The sequence below is a fragment of the Gopherus evgoodei genome, chromosome 2 (assembly GCF_007399415.2).
Source record: "Gopherus evgoodei ecotype Sinaloan lineage chromosome 2, rGopEvg1_v1.p, whole genome shotgun sequence".
In the NCBI taxonomy this organism is placed as follows: Eukaryota; Metazoa; Chordata; order Testudines; family Testudinidae; genus Gopherus; species Gopherus evgoodei.
The window spans coordinates 41,278,005-41,294,746 of NC_044323.1; the positions used below are offsets into that span (position 1 = coordinate 41,278,005).

General features: G+C 40.6%; 1 protein-coding gene across 2 annotated transcripts in view; it reads left to right on the forward strand.

Moving 5' to 3' along the window:
* The first annotated feature begins 1,420 nt into the window (after nucleotides 1-1,420).
* Nucleotides 1,421-16,742, forward strand: part of MINDY3 (MINDY lysine 48 deubiquitinase 3) — a 79,843-nt gene continuing 64,521 nt past the window's right edge. Inside the window, exons 1-6 of one of the 2 annotated variants that reach the window (XM_030550458.1) lie at nucleotides 1,421-1,755; nucleotides 6,748-6,827; nucleotides 8,887-8,944; nucleotides 9,370-9,543; nucleotides 13,794-13,845; nucleotides 16,008-16,122. In XM_030550458.1, the coding sequence (XP_030406318.1) occupies nucleotides 1,659-1,755; nucleotides 6,748-6,827; nucleotides 8,887-8,944; nucleotides 9,370-9,543; nucleotides 13,794-13,845; nucleotides 16,008-16,122 (576 nt within the window). In that variant the 5' untranslated portion in view covers nucleotides 1,421-1,658. Of the gene's footprint in view, nucleotides 1,756-6,747; nucleotides 6,828-8,886; nucleotides 8,945-9,369; nucleotides 9,544-13,793; nucleotides 13,846-16,007; nucleotides 16,123-16,742 lie in introns of those variants that run through there. The other variant, XM_030550459.1, reaches the window with a different exon arrangement.

Genomic DNA, 16,742 nt, shown 5'->3' on the forward strand with positions numbered 1-16,742 from the left:
GGTCTCAATATACCAGGAGCTATATCGTTGTTAAGTTTTTCAGAAGCATCACAGCAAAGGATAATTTTAAGAAGGGGTTTAAAGGAGGATAATGAGTTAGTTTTGTGGACACTTATGGGGAACTCCTTCCAAGTGTGAGGGGCATTATGGTAAGTGAGCAATGGAGGTGGCAGGAATTGACCTTTTGACACTAAATGAAAGATGTCAGGGCTATGAAAGGCCTTGAACATGAAGCTTGTTTGACATGATACAGAAGAGGGAGCCCATGGAAGGACACAACGAATGGGATGACGTGGCCAAAGTGACAAGCTGGGACAATGATCTTTGCAATGGCATTTAGAATGGATGGGGGCAGGGCAAGATTGTTTTTGTCCAGGCCAAAGAGAAAGATGTTGCAGTAACCAAGGCAAGAGGTGATGAGAGCCTGGCCAAGTTTTAGCACTGTGGATGCATAGGAAAGTCTGTCAAGTGTAGCCCTGTTAGTCTGTATCCACAAAAACGAGGAGTCTGGTAGTACCTTAAAGACTAACAGATTTATTTGGGCATAAGCTTTCATGGGTAAAAAACGCACTTCTTCAGATGCATCTTAAGGCTGAAAGGCTATATCTTAAGAAATGTTATGCAGAGAGCATCTGCAAGATTTAGACAAAGCCTGGATATGAAGACCTAGAGCGAGGATCAAGTCAAAGATGATGCCCAGGTTGTGGACGTGAGTGCCTGGCAGGATGGTAGTGGACTCTAAAGTGATCAAAGGTGGTGGTTACACTTTTTTGTGGTTGTTTATTTGACCGGTGGTGGGGTAGATTAAGAATGCTGTTCCAGCCACACGGACCCTGAGCTGGTAGCTAGACATCCACAAAGCACTGTCAAGGGGAGAGGCTGAGATTTGAGTTTGGGCAGGAGGCAGGTCTGGCACACTGGTAGCTCTGTGAAGCACCTGCACAGGCACGGCAGTGGAATCTGTGGTGAAGATTATCCAAGGAAGGGATAGAGGCAGGGTGATGCCCCGTTGTGCAAGTGGCCCCACAAGGGGTTATGCCTGGGCTGCCTCAGCCTGGCCAGAAGAGGGGCTCGGGGGCTGTGTCTGGGACCTAGATCCGCTGTATCAAAACCCCTTCCCCGGCCCACACAGACTGAGCCGCCAAGGCCCACGGGCGGGGTCTCAGATGCATCTTCGGTTTCGCCGCCGCCTCTGACTAGGCTCCGCACCAGCAGCCGGGCCGCGGAGAACGCGGCGCCGCGCGGGAGAACACAACGCTTCCAACGGCTGCTCCCAGCCTCGCGCTCTCGGCTGGATCCACCACCCAGCGCGAGACAGAACCCGCAGAAAGACGGCACCAGCCCCGCGTCACGGGCTGAGAGGAAGGCAGCGGGATTGGTGCTGAGCTGCGCTTCCCCTTCCGGTTCACCCAGGAGAGGAACCGGAAGCTTCTTCTGGAGGCGACTCCGCTGAGTGAAACCCAACAGAGGCGGCTGTAGCTGTTCCTTCTCCTCGCTTCTCTGTGAGCGGCCGTTTGCTGGACCCTCCTCCTGGTCCCGGTAGCCGCTTCTGCTCCGACCCCTTCCCATGTTCAGGGAAAGCGGGTTGGTAGCAGCCCAGTCTCGTTCCAGCGCCAGGAGCCGCCGTCTCCGCCCGGCCCGAGAGCCGCCGCCCCGTCATGTCTGAGCTGAGCCAGGAGCTTGTCCACCTGGTGTGGGGCAAGAAAGCCGGGCCCGGCGGGCTCGCTGACACCATCTTCTGCCGCTGGGCGCAAGGTAGGTGCCCCTCTCCCCACGCTCTGCCCTGATTCCTCCACCTCTCCCTTCCTTCGCTCCTCCCTATCTCTCTGCCCCTTCCTCTTCTCTCCCCCCTTCCTCCTCGCCACCCTCTGTGCCCTACACTTTGTCGCTCCTCACTCCTTGCCTCTCTCAGCTGCCCCTTATTCCTCTGTGCCCTCCCTCCGTACCCCCCCGTGCCCTCCTCTTCTTCTGCACCTTCTCACTCGTCCCACATTCTCCTTCTTGCCTTGCTCCTCTCTGCCCTCCTCTCCACCCCCTGTCCCTTACTCCTCCTTGCTCTCATTTCCTGTGCCTCTCTTACCTCCCTGCTTTGTCCATCCTCTGTCAAGTCCACCCCCTCACTTGCCTTCTCCTCCTATCAGGAACTGAGACTTGTCTCCTTCTGAATAAGTTCTTTTCCCTTTAGTCTTCTATCTCCAATTTAATTCTTCCCAATTCAGCCTCCCAGTTAGTTTTACTGAAAGCTAAATCTTCCCTTTATCAACACTCTACTTTATCAGTTGTTGTCTTGTCAATACCAGTCCATGGGGTTTTGTTGCTCCTAAAAAAAAAAAAGAGAGGGGATAAATTGGGAAACAGCATGCTTGGGGGTACAGATGAAATCACTATATACAGTAATGATGTTTTGCACATGTGAACTTGGTTTATTTTGCTATTAGATCATTTGTGGTCTATGAATACATGATGAAGCAATTTCATAGCTAAAATATTTTTGGGTTATCTGGCATTCTCTTTTTAGGATACTGAAATGAATTACAAAGAAATGGAGGAAATTTACTTATCAAACTGAATTCATACAGCAGTATATACACATTTTATGTGGTCTAGGCCAGGGGTATGCAGCCTATGGCATGGGTGCCAAAGGTGGCACGTGAGCTGATTTTCAGTGGCACTCTCACTGCCTGGGTTCTGGCCATTGGTCCAGGGGGCTCTGCGTTTTAATTTAATTTTAAATGAAGCGTCTTAAACATTCTAAATACCTTATTTACTTTACATACAACAATAGTTTAGTTATATATTATAGACTTATAGAAAGAGACCTAAAAATGTTAAAATGTATTACTGGCACACAAAACCTTAAATTAGAGTGAATAAATAAAAACTCGGCACACCACTTCTAAAAGGTTGCTGACCCTTGGTCTAGGCTTTTGTTTCTACAATCAGTTTTCCAGTGTTTGCTGCTTATTCTTATGTGACTACAGAGAAGCACTGGGATCATAAGTAGTCTTGCCAAAACTGGGTACAGACTTGGGCCTAATCTTGCATAGATTTTTGCACTTGCTCAATTTCAAACTCTCATGCATACAGGGCTGGATTAACTCTCCTGTGGACCTGGAGCTATTAGATTTTGTGAGGCCCTGTATACAAGTCTCTTTCCTAACTTATAACAAAATGAACACAATTACGGCATCAGGACTATTAACACTACTAAACTTGCCTTTTAATTAACATAAAGCTGTTCTGTGGTTACATCTCAGTCTTAAAACATGTAGAATATAGTTAAGTTAATTCAGAATAGCCTACTTCTTTCTTTAGAACAGCTGTTATATTAGTTTCTTTCTGGGAGAGCTTTGGGTGCAGGAGGGGACTCCAAGTTGGGGCAGCGTGTTGGGGTGCAGGAGGGGATTCTGACTTGGGGCAGAGTGTGTGAGGTGTAGGCTCCAGCTGGCAGTGCAGCAGGGCTCAGGCAGGCTGCCTGTGTGCTATAGCCCCACGCAGCTCCTGGAAGTGGACAGCAGCTGGCACATCTCTGGGTGCCCCTGGGGGGAGGGAGACAGTATGGTGCCTGTGTGCGCAAGCACCATCCCCACAGCTCACATTGACCATTTCCTGACCAATGGGAGCTGCGGGGATGGTGCTGGGGGTGGGGGCAGTGTGCAGAGCCGCCTCCCACATCCTTCTCACCAGGGGCTGCAGAGCCATGCCAGCAGCCGGCCTCTTCAGGGACTGGCATGGGCCCATGTCATGCAAGCAGCCTGCCTGAGCCCTGCAGCACCCTGTGGGGCCCCCCCTGAAGTCCCTGCGTTAATCAGGTTGAGTTAATCAGGTGCAAACATCTGTGCAGGACTGGTGCTTCTTCATAGGAAAACAAGTAATGATAACCATGGAATCTGAGATCTATACTATATTAAATAAGATGCTGATTTTGTACAAGTTCTTGTTAATTTTGTATAGAGAATCTTATTTGGGAACTGAAATTATAGTGTTGGACCCAGATATTTATTTGGTGAAAATAACGAATAAGGAATGAGAAGTTGAAACATTTCATCTGGCTTGATAACTGATATGACAAAGAGAAATATGAATCTCTTGACTAGGCAATTTTAAAAGGAACATGCTCATAAATTGGGGAGTGCATGTGTAGGACTGAATTTTGAAAAGCATCAGACAGATAAATCAGCAGGGGCCTAGAATACTTTGTTTTCACTAGTAAAATGAGGGGTTTCAGTGAGGGTGGTGATATTAGACTGAGGTGAGCAGAAACCAGGTATAAAAGGCTCAAAGGAGAGAACTTGGAAGAATGGAATTTTGCTGCTCTAATGGAATTGAATTATAGTTAAATAGATCTGAGTGTTTTTTCAGATAACTGGAAACAAAGGTGAATACAGAAGGGAAATGATTATTGAGGAATGGGATTGGATTGGGAAGATGGTCATAGAACTTAGATGAGGAAGGGTGGGAGAGTATTGGTGATTATGAAATATTGTGTGTGTTATTTAGAGGTAAGTAATCATCGTGTACATGGAGAAAGGAAGACAGGCAAGTCAGGAATGGTTTTTGATATAGGGGAAGAAAGATGAGCTCACATGGGATAGTATTAGTCTTGCCTTTGAAGAGCGTAGCTATATCTTAGATAGAGGGAGACGGAAGGAAGCTGGTTGTTAGGTTTTGACTTCTTAAAGTTAACAGTACATAAAGGCTATGTTGGCTGAGGAAGTCTACTTACGGGTTTCAACAGGTTGTTAAGAAAGAAGTAGTGCATAAGATTTCTGTATTGTTAAAATTATTATAGAAATTCCCCAAGAAGAGGTTACTTGTGGGGAATGAAAGGAGGAAGGGAAGCCAAAGGGGTCAGTAGATAACGTAGGTGGAATAGACTTCAAAAAACCCTTAAAGACTTGGTTTGGTTTCAGAATCCTAACTGAATTATCCATCTGGAATTTAAAAAAGGGCCAAAAGGTAGATGAAATCCTAAAGAGCATCATACAATAAGCAGATCTTAGCGGAAGTTAGAATGAACATTTACTATAGGCATAGTGTAAAAATAAAAAAATCCAGAGACTTGTACTTTTTGTAAAGGCTAAAATTATAGTACTCAGAGTATCCATACTAAGGAATATCAGATGTACAAATAATACTTCTGGGGGAATTCTGCACCACTGCATGCAGGCATAATGTGCCGTGCATATTTTTAATTTTTTGAGCAGAAAACAGCTTCTGCTTGAAAGTTGCTGCAGCTCTGCCTTTTGCTCACCAGAGGGTGCTGTGGAAATAGAATGGATTGGCGGGTAGTGCTTGATTTATCGGGGATTGATTTTATCGCACCTAGTGTATACGTGATAAAATCGATCCCCAATTGCTCTGCTGTTGACTCCAGAATTCCACCGCAGAGAGAGGCGGAAAAGGAGTCGACAGGGGAGTGGCAGCGGTCAACTCACCGCCATCCTCACTGCCAGATAAATCGACCTAAGATATGCTGTGTAGACCTAGCCACAGATTGTACATATGAATGCCAGTAGGCTATGGGATGTTCCTAGCTCATCGCATTGGTGGCAATCTATATCATTAGGTAATGTACACCAGGTGAATGAAATGACACTAATGAAACATTTGTAAGCACTATAGAATAATAGAGATTTTTGGTTCAAATTAAGGGAGTCTTAAGTAGGTATAACTTGTGTATACTGGTGCTTGGTATGTAAATTATATCAGTGTAGACTCAGATCATCTTGAATTAACACCCAGTTAGTAACAAGTCAGTTACACACTATTATGCATCACCTCTGGGTTTGGCAGACAGACTAAGGAAGATGTAATTTTCATTTCTAGTGAAGGAATGGTCTAATTTACATGATTGGTGAAGGGTGCCACAAATTACATAATTTTAGACTGGCCTATAAATTTAGTTCATTGTGTAAAAGACTATTAGCTGAATATTGTTTGGTGCTTGGAATACGCTTGTCCACCCTAACTTAAATTTTTGTGTGGCAAATTGGGCTTTGATGTTTCAGTCTTAAGATTTTACTGTGGATATGGAAGAGGAAAACTTTCAGATGTCCTGTCCAGGATCATCTTGAACGTGCCTTAGTTCATGAACAATTAACATTTCAACCCCTGTGGAGGACACTATTCCAAAAGGGCTTTCTGTAGTCGAAAGCAGATAGTTGCTCAAAAAGAGATTGCATGCCTTAAAAAAAAATTAAAATCCTTAATTGTGGGCCAGTAGTGCCTCCTGTGATGTCAGTGGGAGGTTTACTGTGGAAGCAGAAATGGATTATTTACAGAGAGTAAATATTCAGTAAAAAGCTCAAAAATCAACTTTTACACTAAGATATGGTGTCTCAAGTTTCTAAACAGGATTTATATGGAGCTATATTCTTACTGAATCAGAATGACTATGGTGGAGTGTTGAAAGTCACATTCTGATGGACATCTTAATTTTGTTCACTACTTTACATGTTATTAATTCAAAACTCTAGGGACTAGCCCTTTTTGGCCATGTGTCATTGCTGATATTGTGATATCAGTAATATTGTGGAATGTAATCAGCCCCCTTGTACTCCATACAGTTTTGATTTTCATGTTTCATATATTAAGCTTGTTTGCTCTGTAAAAATGGTGTTGTCTGGTCTACAAAACTATCTTGATCTTGGTGAATAAGGTGAGTGGCATTCCTGTGAAGGAGAATATATGTAATAAGTGTGCATGCTTAAGTACATCATTAACCATGCTCTTTTTCGTTGTCAGGGTTTGTATATAGTGAATCTGAATCAACTGCATTAGAACAATTTGAAGGCGGCCCTTGTGCGGTGATTGCACCCGTTCAGGTAGAGTGCGCTCGTTGCAGAAATGGTTTAAACATAACAGGCACAAAATTTCACCAGCTCTTGCATAATTTATATGGTACCATAGCTGAATAAAAAAATCAAGCCAAAGTTAGAGAGGGATCCCCAGGAGTAAGGAGAGAACCTGGAGTAGCTGCTGCTAGCACTGGATAGCTAAAGGAAGAAAGCTGGCTAAAGAGCCCTGATAGGAGAATCTGTTGGGTAAGTGAACCTGGTACAAGGAAAGGGAGACTGAGGGAGTGCTGTAACACTCTGAAATACTATGTGGTATGAGTATTAATTAGAGCCGGAGCATATAAATCTGTGTTTGGGTCCTTCTGCTCTGGGGTGGAGGGACCCCCCTGCTGCCGAATTACCGCCACCGAAGTGCCGGGTCTTCAGCGGTAATTTGGCAGGGGGGGGCCCACTGCAGGTCTTCGGAGCACTTTGGCGGTGGGTCCCGGAGCGGAAGGACCCCCCATCGCCAAATTACCGCTGAAGTGGGGGCCCCCCACTGCTGAAGACCCCAGACCCCATGAATCCTCTGGGCGGCCTTGTGGTTTGATACCTGATTTTGTTTTTTTAATTTTTTTTTTTTTAATCACAGGGATTTATAGAAAACCTAGCAGATTTCTAGAACTGCAATACGTTTTCAGACTGATATGGGGAAACGTTACCCAGGCACCCTTTTAAAAGAAAAAATGTAGCTTGCAAGCTGCTGAGCTTGTTACTTGCTGAAGATGTTTAGTTTGGTCTCTGCATGGAAGGAGGTTAGGGCAGTCTTCTATGTAACTTAGTATGTAGAATTGTGACGTGGTGGTGTACCTTCACTTAAGCAAGAGTCCCACTGGGTAATAGTCCTTAGTTCGGTATGCAGTTTGGCATACAGATATGAACTCTGGTAGACAGTGTGGGTATACTTCACACTTGAGGTTTATACTTAAAACTAGAGAAACTTATTCTGAAGCCACTGATGTAATAGGATTGAGTAGGGGAAACCAGGGAACAAATATCAGATGTGCCACAGGATTCTTTGCTGCTTTTACAGAGAACGAATGAAGCTCTGGCATTTTTTCATAGTTTGAGCTCAAATATCTGACATTTTAAGTGTATATTATTGCTGTCTTTTTAATATAAATATAATGTGAAATGTAGAATTGAATTGATGTAAAGTAAAACTTGATTACCTTATATACTCAGTCATAAGCCTAATTTTTTTAGTAAAAAAGGAAAGCACCAGTGAAGGGGATCGGCTTATGAATGGGTATAGAGAGGGAGAGGTGGAACACAGCCCCTCCGCCCAACAGAGGGAGCAAGGAGAGGCAGCATAGTCAGCAGATGCAGAAGGAAAGAGACGGGGCCAGAATTTTTCCGCTTCTGGCCACCCTGCGCTCCCCCCAGCCACCGAAGCAGCTGCAGCTCTGGGGCTGGCAGGTTGCAGCCATGCGGCTCGGCTCCACGCTCCAGAACAGGCTGTGGCTGCTGTGACTGCGCCTCCCAGCCCAGCCAGCTGAAACATGCTGCAGCCGCGCCAGCTGGTCTGGCCCACCAGAGCAGGCTGTGGCGGTGCTGCCCAGCCTGCTGGAGAAGCTCCAGCCAGGCCAGAGACATCCTCCCCGGACCTCCCCATATAAGGTGGGAAGGGATGGGATGGGGAGATTGTGGGGTTCCAGGCTAGGGGTGGGGTCATTTGGAGGGTGGTCACAGGGGCTACTGCCCTGACCCCCAGCTTCTCTCCCCCCCCCAAACATTTTCCCACCAGTTGCTGGTGTGCCAGGACACTTTGTGTACTTAGGTATACCTCTGTGCCTGCAGATGCTCGAGGTAAACAAACCATCTCGTCCTGCCAGCAGCTTATCCTGATGGCCCGGGAGCCAAAGTTTGCTGACCGCTGAATTATAGGATTGGTTTATGAATGGGTCATAAAAAAATTTCCATTTTTATTTATCCATCTTGTGGAGGTTGGGGGTCAGCATATAAATGAACTGGCTTATGATCGAGTATATGCGATATACGGTACTTCATCTTGTAGTCTAATGCTTTTTGCTTTAATTACATAAAGGCATTCCTTTTGAAGAAGCTTTTCACCTGTGAGAAGTCTGCTTGGAGAGAGTATCAAGGTAATTAGGACCTCTTTTCATTTTTTTTTTTTTAATTCTAGTAATTTGTGTTATAAAGAGGTTAAAGTTTTGTACATCTGCCTGTTAACTGTGCTGCCATGCTATCTTCATAGTGGGAAAAATTATACTTATGCATCACATGGCGCTAACTTGTTAATTTTCATACCTCAATGCTGGTCTACAATATTTTTGATCACACTGGTGGACATCACTGGTTGAAACTGATTAGTTTAAATTCTTATAAACTAAACTGAAAGTGAGTAACAGAAATCTTATTGAGATGTACCTTTTGGAGGGCTGGTTTTAAATTTCTGTACTGTGACAGCTGCTAACGTTAATAAGTGGGTGCATACATTCAATGCTATTAGCATACTTAAGATAGTGATAAACAGTAATTGAACTCATGCAGGATTCTGATCTTTCAGAGGAAGAACAGAAGAACCTTCTTTGCCATACATTATGTGACATTTTAGAGATGGCTTGCTCTGATAATTCTGAATCATACTCTTTGGCAACGTGGATAAGAGGAAAAACAACTGAAGAGACTGCTAGTATTTCTGAGAGTCCTGTCGAGTCAAGTCATCAGGAGGAACAACCCTGTAAGATGTATTTCTCTCTAAATTAATTGTGTTGTCTCTTGAGCAATAGTTCATTCTTTTAGAGAACCCTCAATAGCTGTGTCGGTGCAAAAAGCTCTCCTGCCAACCTAGTGCTATCTACACTGGCTCTTAGGTCACTGTAACTTACATCGCTCAAAGGAGGTGGCTTTTTCACTCCCCTGAGCGACATAAGTTATATCGCAGTAAGTGCTAGTGTCGACAGATGTTATGAGGAAGGGTGCACCATCAAGGTGATAGTCATACATTATTTATTTCAGATTTTGTTGTACATGCGTGTTCTTGTTTTCTGTAGGCAATATTGCAAGAGAGAGCTTTTAAGAATAGATAAATCGGGTGACAGTATTGAATAGAGTTTGGATCATAAGGTCTTTTTGGTAAGGGTTGTCTTTATTAGCCTCTGGTAAGTGCCTAGGATGCTTTTGAATGCTCAGATAACAGTAGTTAAACAGACTTGTTCCTAGAAGCTGCTTAATTAACAAAGTTCAATCTCACCATATAGTGGTTATTAGAAAGAAGTCTCTCAGAGAGGATTACTTATGGAATTTCTGCCCTTTTTGTTCAAAAACCATGTTTTTCCACTTAAGACATAATGTGCATAAAGTTGTACTGGCAACTTATTTCTAGGGCTTGGTAAATTCTTTCTTTGAAAGATTATTGTAACCAGGGAATAGTAATATCTGAGTAAAATATTTTCTGTATGGTTTCCTGTTTGTCATGAACATCATCTTTGTGCTGCGAAATTTGTCTTGTAAGAGATTGGAGCAAATTCTGGTTGCAACAAGGCTTTTCCAAACCGACTCTTCGTGTTAAAATACTGACCTGAACTGAGCACTCTGTGAATACGGAAAGGGGGCTTGCTTGCCACAAAAAAAAATCTCCTTTTCCCCTGCAGCAACCTTGATACTGGCAGCCCGGCCACTTAGGACTTCTCTTCACTGCATTGTTGACTTGGGCTCAACCAGACTCCTGTTCCTCCCCTCCCCCCAAAAATCTCTAGCGGAAGTTCAGTGGTAGTTTAAGCTCCACCCAGCTAGCCCATAAAGGAGGATGGTTTGGAAGGGAGTGCTGCTAAAGCTGGAGCTAGTAATGGAGAGGTAATGCAGCAACTCCACTTTCAACTAATCCGCTGATAATCCAGTCACTCTAGTTCAAAGTGTTCAGTAGTGTGATCACTCTCACTACGGCTAGGCTAGTTAGAATGTATGAGCTAACTGTTGTAGTGAACTAATCTGTCCCAATGTATGCCTATATATTTTCTGATGTTGCTGTACCAGTTTGGGAGTTGTGGTTGACTTTGCCCTTTATAAATGGGATGAAATTTTCCTTCTGTTATGAAGAGCCTGTACTTAAAGGAAGAGCAGGGAATTTCAATGGTGAGCCTCCCTTGTCTGTCTCTCTCTGCTCTTGGCCATTGAACAGCCCATCTCTTACTTGTACTCTGGTGTTCAAGAAGTATTTTGATTTTTACTTCTCTCCCGGTCTGAAGATTTTTTTTGGCCTATCCTCATTTTCTCCTGTTTTAATTATAGGGGGGCTTCCAAATCCTTATCTGGCCAAGCTGTGGACAAAGAGATGAGTACCAAAGAACTGATGGTAGTGCAAAGTTTCAGCACTGGCAGGGTTAAGACATAGATTGAAATTTCCTGCCTTTGCTGCTGTGACCAAATGATCATTCAAACTTTGCCTTTTCATTTTTCAAGACTTTTGATGTTGCGGAGGACAGGATGGTTTTGCAGATGGCAATCAGCTAGGCAATCAGGCTGCTGCTTTCGGGAGTCTAATTACATTATTCCGATGGAATAAAAGCTGAAGTATATTTATAATGTTGTAAACATTTCTAATTCTGGCTTAATACATTAACACTATAAAATAATTTCAAATATTCTAAATATAATATTTTTTTAAACTCAGCTTTTCTCTAATCACCTTTTTTCTTATATAGATTTTTTTTATTTCATCTATTCTTTCGTCTCCTCTTTTTATCCCATCTAAATGTTGTTTGTGTGATCTCATCTGAATTATGCCTGTCTCCACTATTTTTTTTAGTGCTATCCCTTCTCTTCCAGGCCCCTCATCTGTTGTCTGTCTGTTTCCTGCTTTTGTTCCAAATGTTAAGTTTCTGCTATTCCACTCCAAGTAGTATCAGAGTGAAATGGTCTAAAATACTGTTCTTAGAACTTCCAACAAAGTGGATTCAAACATACATACAGAATGGTCACATTTGTTTGATCTGCTTTTGTGGTGTACACTAATGACTTGTTGGCCATGCACTTTATTATAATCATGCAAGCTCTCGGGTTCAAATGTTGATTTGTATGTATATTCTCTCTAACTTTTTTCCTTTACCTTTTTTTTTTTTGTTTTAAAAAACTCTTAGTCTCTTTAAAGAAGTCGTCATAGCTGCTATTGTATCTAAAGTTACAATAATTTTCATTATGAGCTACTGTTCATGTTTTCTAAAATATGTTTTTGTGTAGGAATGTAACATGCATGATTTCTGCCCCCCAATTTTTTTTTTTAGATTGTGTAAAGCTTTTTAGCCATTAAGTTGAAAGGGTTTAATGATCATTCCCCTTTTTCAAAAAATATTCTGGTCCATTCACTTTTTATGGGGTTAACTTGGCAATTTCTATCTTGATATGTGAGTGGTCCACTGATTAGAGAAACAAAGCAAATAGCTCTGAATTTTTTTTAACTTATTTTAAAAAGGAAATCTATTAATAAAGACAAGGATCCACAGGTATCTTAGCCATTTCAGAATTGATTTTAAGGTTCCAACTATTATTATCTGGCCACATTGCATATTTGTCTTATCTTCTGTTCAAGTATTTTGTCTTCATATTTCTCCAAAATGCATATGGTAGGACATGAGACTTAAAAAAAGATCATTCTTCTTATAAATATAAATGTTGCAATTCCTGACTGCTTGTGATTTTTAAAACCATTAATATGTAGGTGACAGCACTAAGGATACTGAAATCATGGTCCAAAACCTCCTATGATTCATAAATCTGACATTAGTCTTTGCAAAAGTCACATCTTTACTGAAGAGAGAAGCATATTGTGTATTACAGGAAAACTAAAAAGACTCTTGAAAATACAATTTTGATATTCAATTAAGCCACTCTTCAGATAAATTAGATTATTTGAGGAATGTTTAATGCTTTGTGAACCTTCATACTGGCTCAGTAGTGTTGCTTATGACAGGTACACTTGTAACTGATACAGGGCACAATCATGCATTCATTGAAGCAAATGGAAGCACTGATAGGATCAAATAGATGTTCAGAAATTCATTGTTCAGTTTTAATTGAAAGTGAAAGCATCTGTTGTAGCTGTTATACACAAGGAATAAGATAAAATATTTAGGAATATTGGTGGAGTCAAAGCCTGTTAATGATGCTGCTTTTTGAGTGTCTCTTGTAATCTTAGATAGTTGTTTTACACATTTTACAAGTATCAAAACAGATTTTAGAGCCTACTTATTTAAAAGCAATTGAAAGTCAAGAAAAGCTCATTTTCTCTCCGTTTCAAAAGCTTTTATGAGGGACCAAATGTCTATGCTAAACCTGGGACAACACTACATGCTGTATTTTTTTCCCTCTAGCTGTAGATATATTTGAGGACTGTCTGAGGAGAGAGTTAGTTTAGAGTTATGAAAACTTGTTGCAGGAACAGTGTGCTTAAAACTATATGGAACTATTCTAATTTGTTTACAAAAACAAATAGTACTTAAACATTTGAAAAAAAGTACGGCTTTCTTACATTGACACTGCTCTAAAACTATTCAAATATTCATGCTTGCTTTCCTCTAGAAAATAATACTTGCAGTTGACTTGCAAAATTATTTGTAGCATGCTTCTGCTTGGTTGACTAACAATCATCACTTTTGCAAAATCAGACGTTTATATTTTTACAAATTTTCAAGGCTACAAACTAGGGGCTGTGTAATCTTGTTTTTTTTTTTTGGTTTTGTTTTTTTAAATTTTAAGATACATTTCTGTAATCTAAATAGTGGTGCATTCACTGATTTGTATGCTGAAGGACCCATATTGTTACAGTGAAGAAGATTACATCAGTTAGATACAAACATTGAAAATAAAATTGAAACTTTCAAAAGGAGGGGAAATTAAAAATATAATTGACGCTTGAAAGTGTACTGGCTTGCTGTGTGTATCTTGTGTCATTTTTTGCCATGTGTAGTGCTGAAAAGTGTCTCTTGTGTATAGCTGCCTTGGCTGCCGAAGAGCTTGGCTTTGAGCGATTTCATGCATTAATTCAGTAAGTAACATGTTGGAACATTTAAAATACATTATTTTACAATCTCACTAATATTCAAAATCATATATATGACAAAGTGTTGTAGGGGTTGGTCAAACTTGGAGTTTAAAACTTTGTTTTTACGCTGTGTATTTATAATTCAAAAAGAAAGCAATAATTGGTTCCAGATTTTTTAAAATTATCTAAAATATCAGATTAGCACACTGCACATAATTATGTGCATCTCTTTGCAGTTAATTGAAAGGCATGTTTGAGTAAAAAGGATATGAATAATTAAATTTGTTCTGATATAGTCTTCACAGATTTATGCTGTTTTTTTTTTTTTTTTTAAATACTTGTTTGACCTCTATTACAAGAAACAGCTTGCCTCACCTGGTATCTTTCCATAACTTAGACAGGCCAGGAAACTTTTTAAAGAAATGTCTGTCTGTCTGTCTATCACTACAAGGTTGGTTGGTTGGTTGGTTTGTTTATTTGTGTGTGTGTGTGTATGTTATAAAAGAAACCTTGTAGTGACCTTTAGATTATTATATTGGTAACTTTTTATTTTATCCAAAATATTCTTTAACTTTTATTATTATTCTCGTTTTGTTCCTTACATTTTATTCCTGTAAAAGGTATAAATTTTTTTTAAAAAATTATTAGCTTCAGAGACAAATTCAACAGCATTTCATCCTTCAAATGCTGTTGAATTTGTCTCTGAAGCTAATAAATTTTTTAAAAAATGTTATACCTTTTCCAGGAATAAAATGTAAGGAACAAAACGAGAATAGTAATAAAAGTTTAAGAATATTTTGGATAAAATACGTTGCCAATTTAAAGGTCACTACAAGTTTTTATCACCTCAAGAGTACTTACAATAGTCTCTACCAACAGTTTTCAAAACATCCTTTTGTGTGACAGAGGAGAGAGGAGGAAAAAAATATATTGCCTGACCTTATAATCAACTCTTGTCTGTTCCTTGGTCCTGTCTTAGGTCCCCAGATGTTTCCTCATCATAGCTTCTTACAAAACAGCCCACTAGGAGTAGACATCTTTTTCCATGCCCTGTTGACCAAATTCATTTGGCGGGTTAGGTTTCTGAACTTTCTGTGCCTCCTGTACTTGTTTCAAGGTTGCAGGATGCCTTTTGTTACCAATAAAGGCTTGGATGAATCTTCTCCCTCACAAGCAAATTTGCACCATTGCAATATAAATTTAATATTAAATAAGATTTATTAAAAACAGAAAAAAGTGGAGTAAAAACAATGGCTTGTTTAATATATTTAGATTTACACTTAGCATAACATACATTAGGTAAGGCTTTCTCAGCTTAAGTGACAGAAAAGAAACAATGCATACGTATTCTTAAAAGAAATCTCTGGTTGTGATCTCATGCTGTCCCAAGAGAAAGCAATCACCTCACTTACCTGCATTCAGAGATTTCTTCTACCTCTGACTTTCATTTACAATCTATCTGCTTGTCCAGATATGCCACCTTATTTTCCATACCAGTTTTTCCCATTACACCCACCCACAGACGAGTTGAGGACTTTTTGCTTTCACTAAGGCTTTGTCTAAGAGGTGGCCCATTGAGGATATGTCCTTTTAACAGCAGCCTTTCAAAGCCTTAATGATTCTTTGAGGGGCAAGCTGGTCTTTAAAATGAAGTCTCAGAGAGGAAAGTGGTTTATAATAGGTCCTACACAATGTTCATTGAAGGAAAATATTTTCACCTGGTTAGGTAGAGTTTTTCTTAAGATACAACTCTCCCCTCTCCTTTCCTTTCATTATTAATTACTGTACTGACAGACCTATTCAGTCTACTGCAACTTCAGATTTGAAAAACTTGTTAATTATTTATTCTAGCCACTTTGCGCTATTTGAAATGTACCTAATTTACATAAAATACATAAAAATATTTGCATATCAGTAAAAATATAATACTGTAACCAGCTTCTCTAAAGAAACCATTTATTTGCTCTTCTGATAAATAAATACTAATAGTTATGTGGCAGGTATATTAACTGCAGAGATTGCTGTTTAACTGTCTCAGCATGCAGTAACACTGATGTCCAAGTAAAAACAGAGTAACAGCTTAATGTTAGAACCTAATATCCTCTTTACTTTTTACACTATTCTAATGCTACATCTAAATTATTTCTCCTTTTTTCTGTCTTCAGCAAGCAATCATTCCAAAGCTTTCCAGAACTAAAGGATGCCATGTGGGATCAGTATTCAGTGTGGACAAATAAATTTGGAGTACTGCTCTTTCTGTATTCTGTGATATTGACAAAGGTTTGTTTATAAAAGAAAAGATTTGATCATTATCCCTTTACTTAAAGGTGAGCAGCAAGCTCAGAAATTAAAATTGAGTTAATTCCAGATTTATGGGTAGGATGGGCTCCTTATTCATGTTGCAGTAGGGCATCCAGCACAGAAATAAATTTGTAAATAGTGTATTTTTAAGAAAATTCCTTTCTGAACTTCACGTGGTAGTTTACAGGGGAGTAGGTGGAAAAGAATCTCTTTATAGAGTTAAAATGTATTTGTGTTGACTGCCATCCCATTACTGCCTATTAAGTAGGGACATTAGGTCCATAAATCTGTAGCTCCATTTTCATTTTAGTCTTTAGTTCAGCTGATAGCAGTGAAATCCTGAGGAGGGGGGAAAGTCAGAGGATCTCCTGGCAATGTTCCCCCCCTGATTGACTGTGAGTAGAGTGATTGTTCCTTATCCCATAGACTTTAAGGTCAGAAGGGACCATCATGATCATCTAATCTGACCTGTACATTGCAAACCACAGAACCTTGCCCAACCACTCCTGTAACAGACCCCTAATATCTGGCTGAGTTACTGAAGTCCTCAAATCATGCTTTAAAGACGTAAAGTTACAGAGAATTCACCATTTACACTA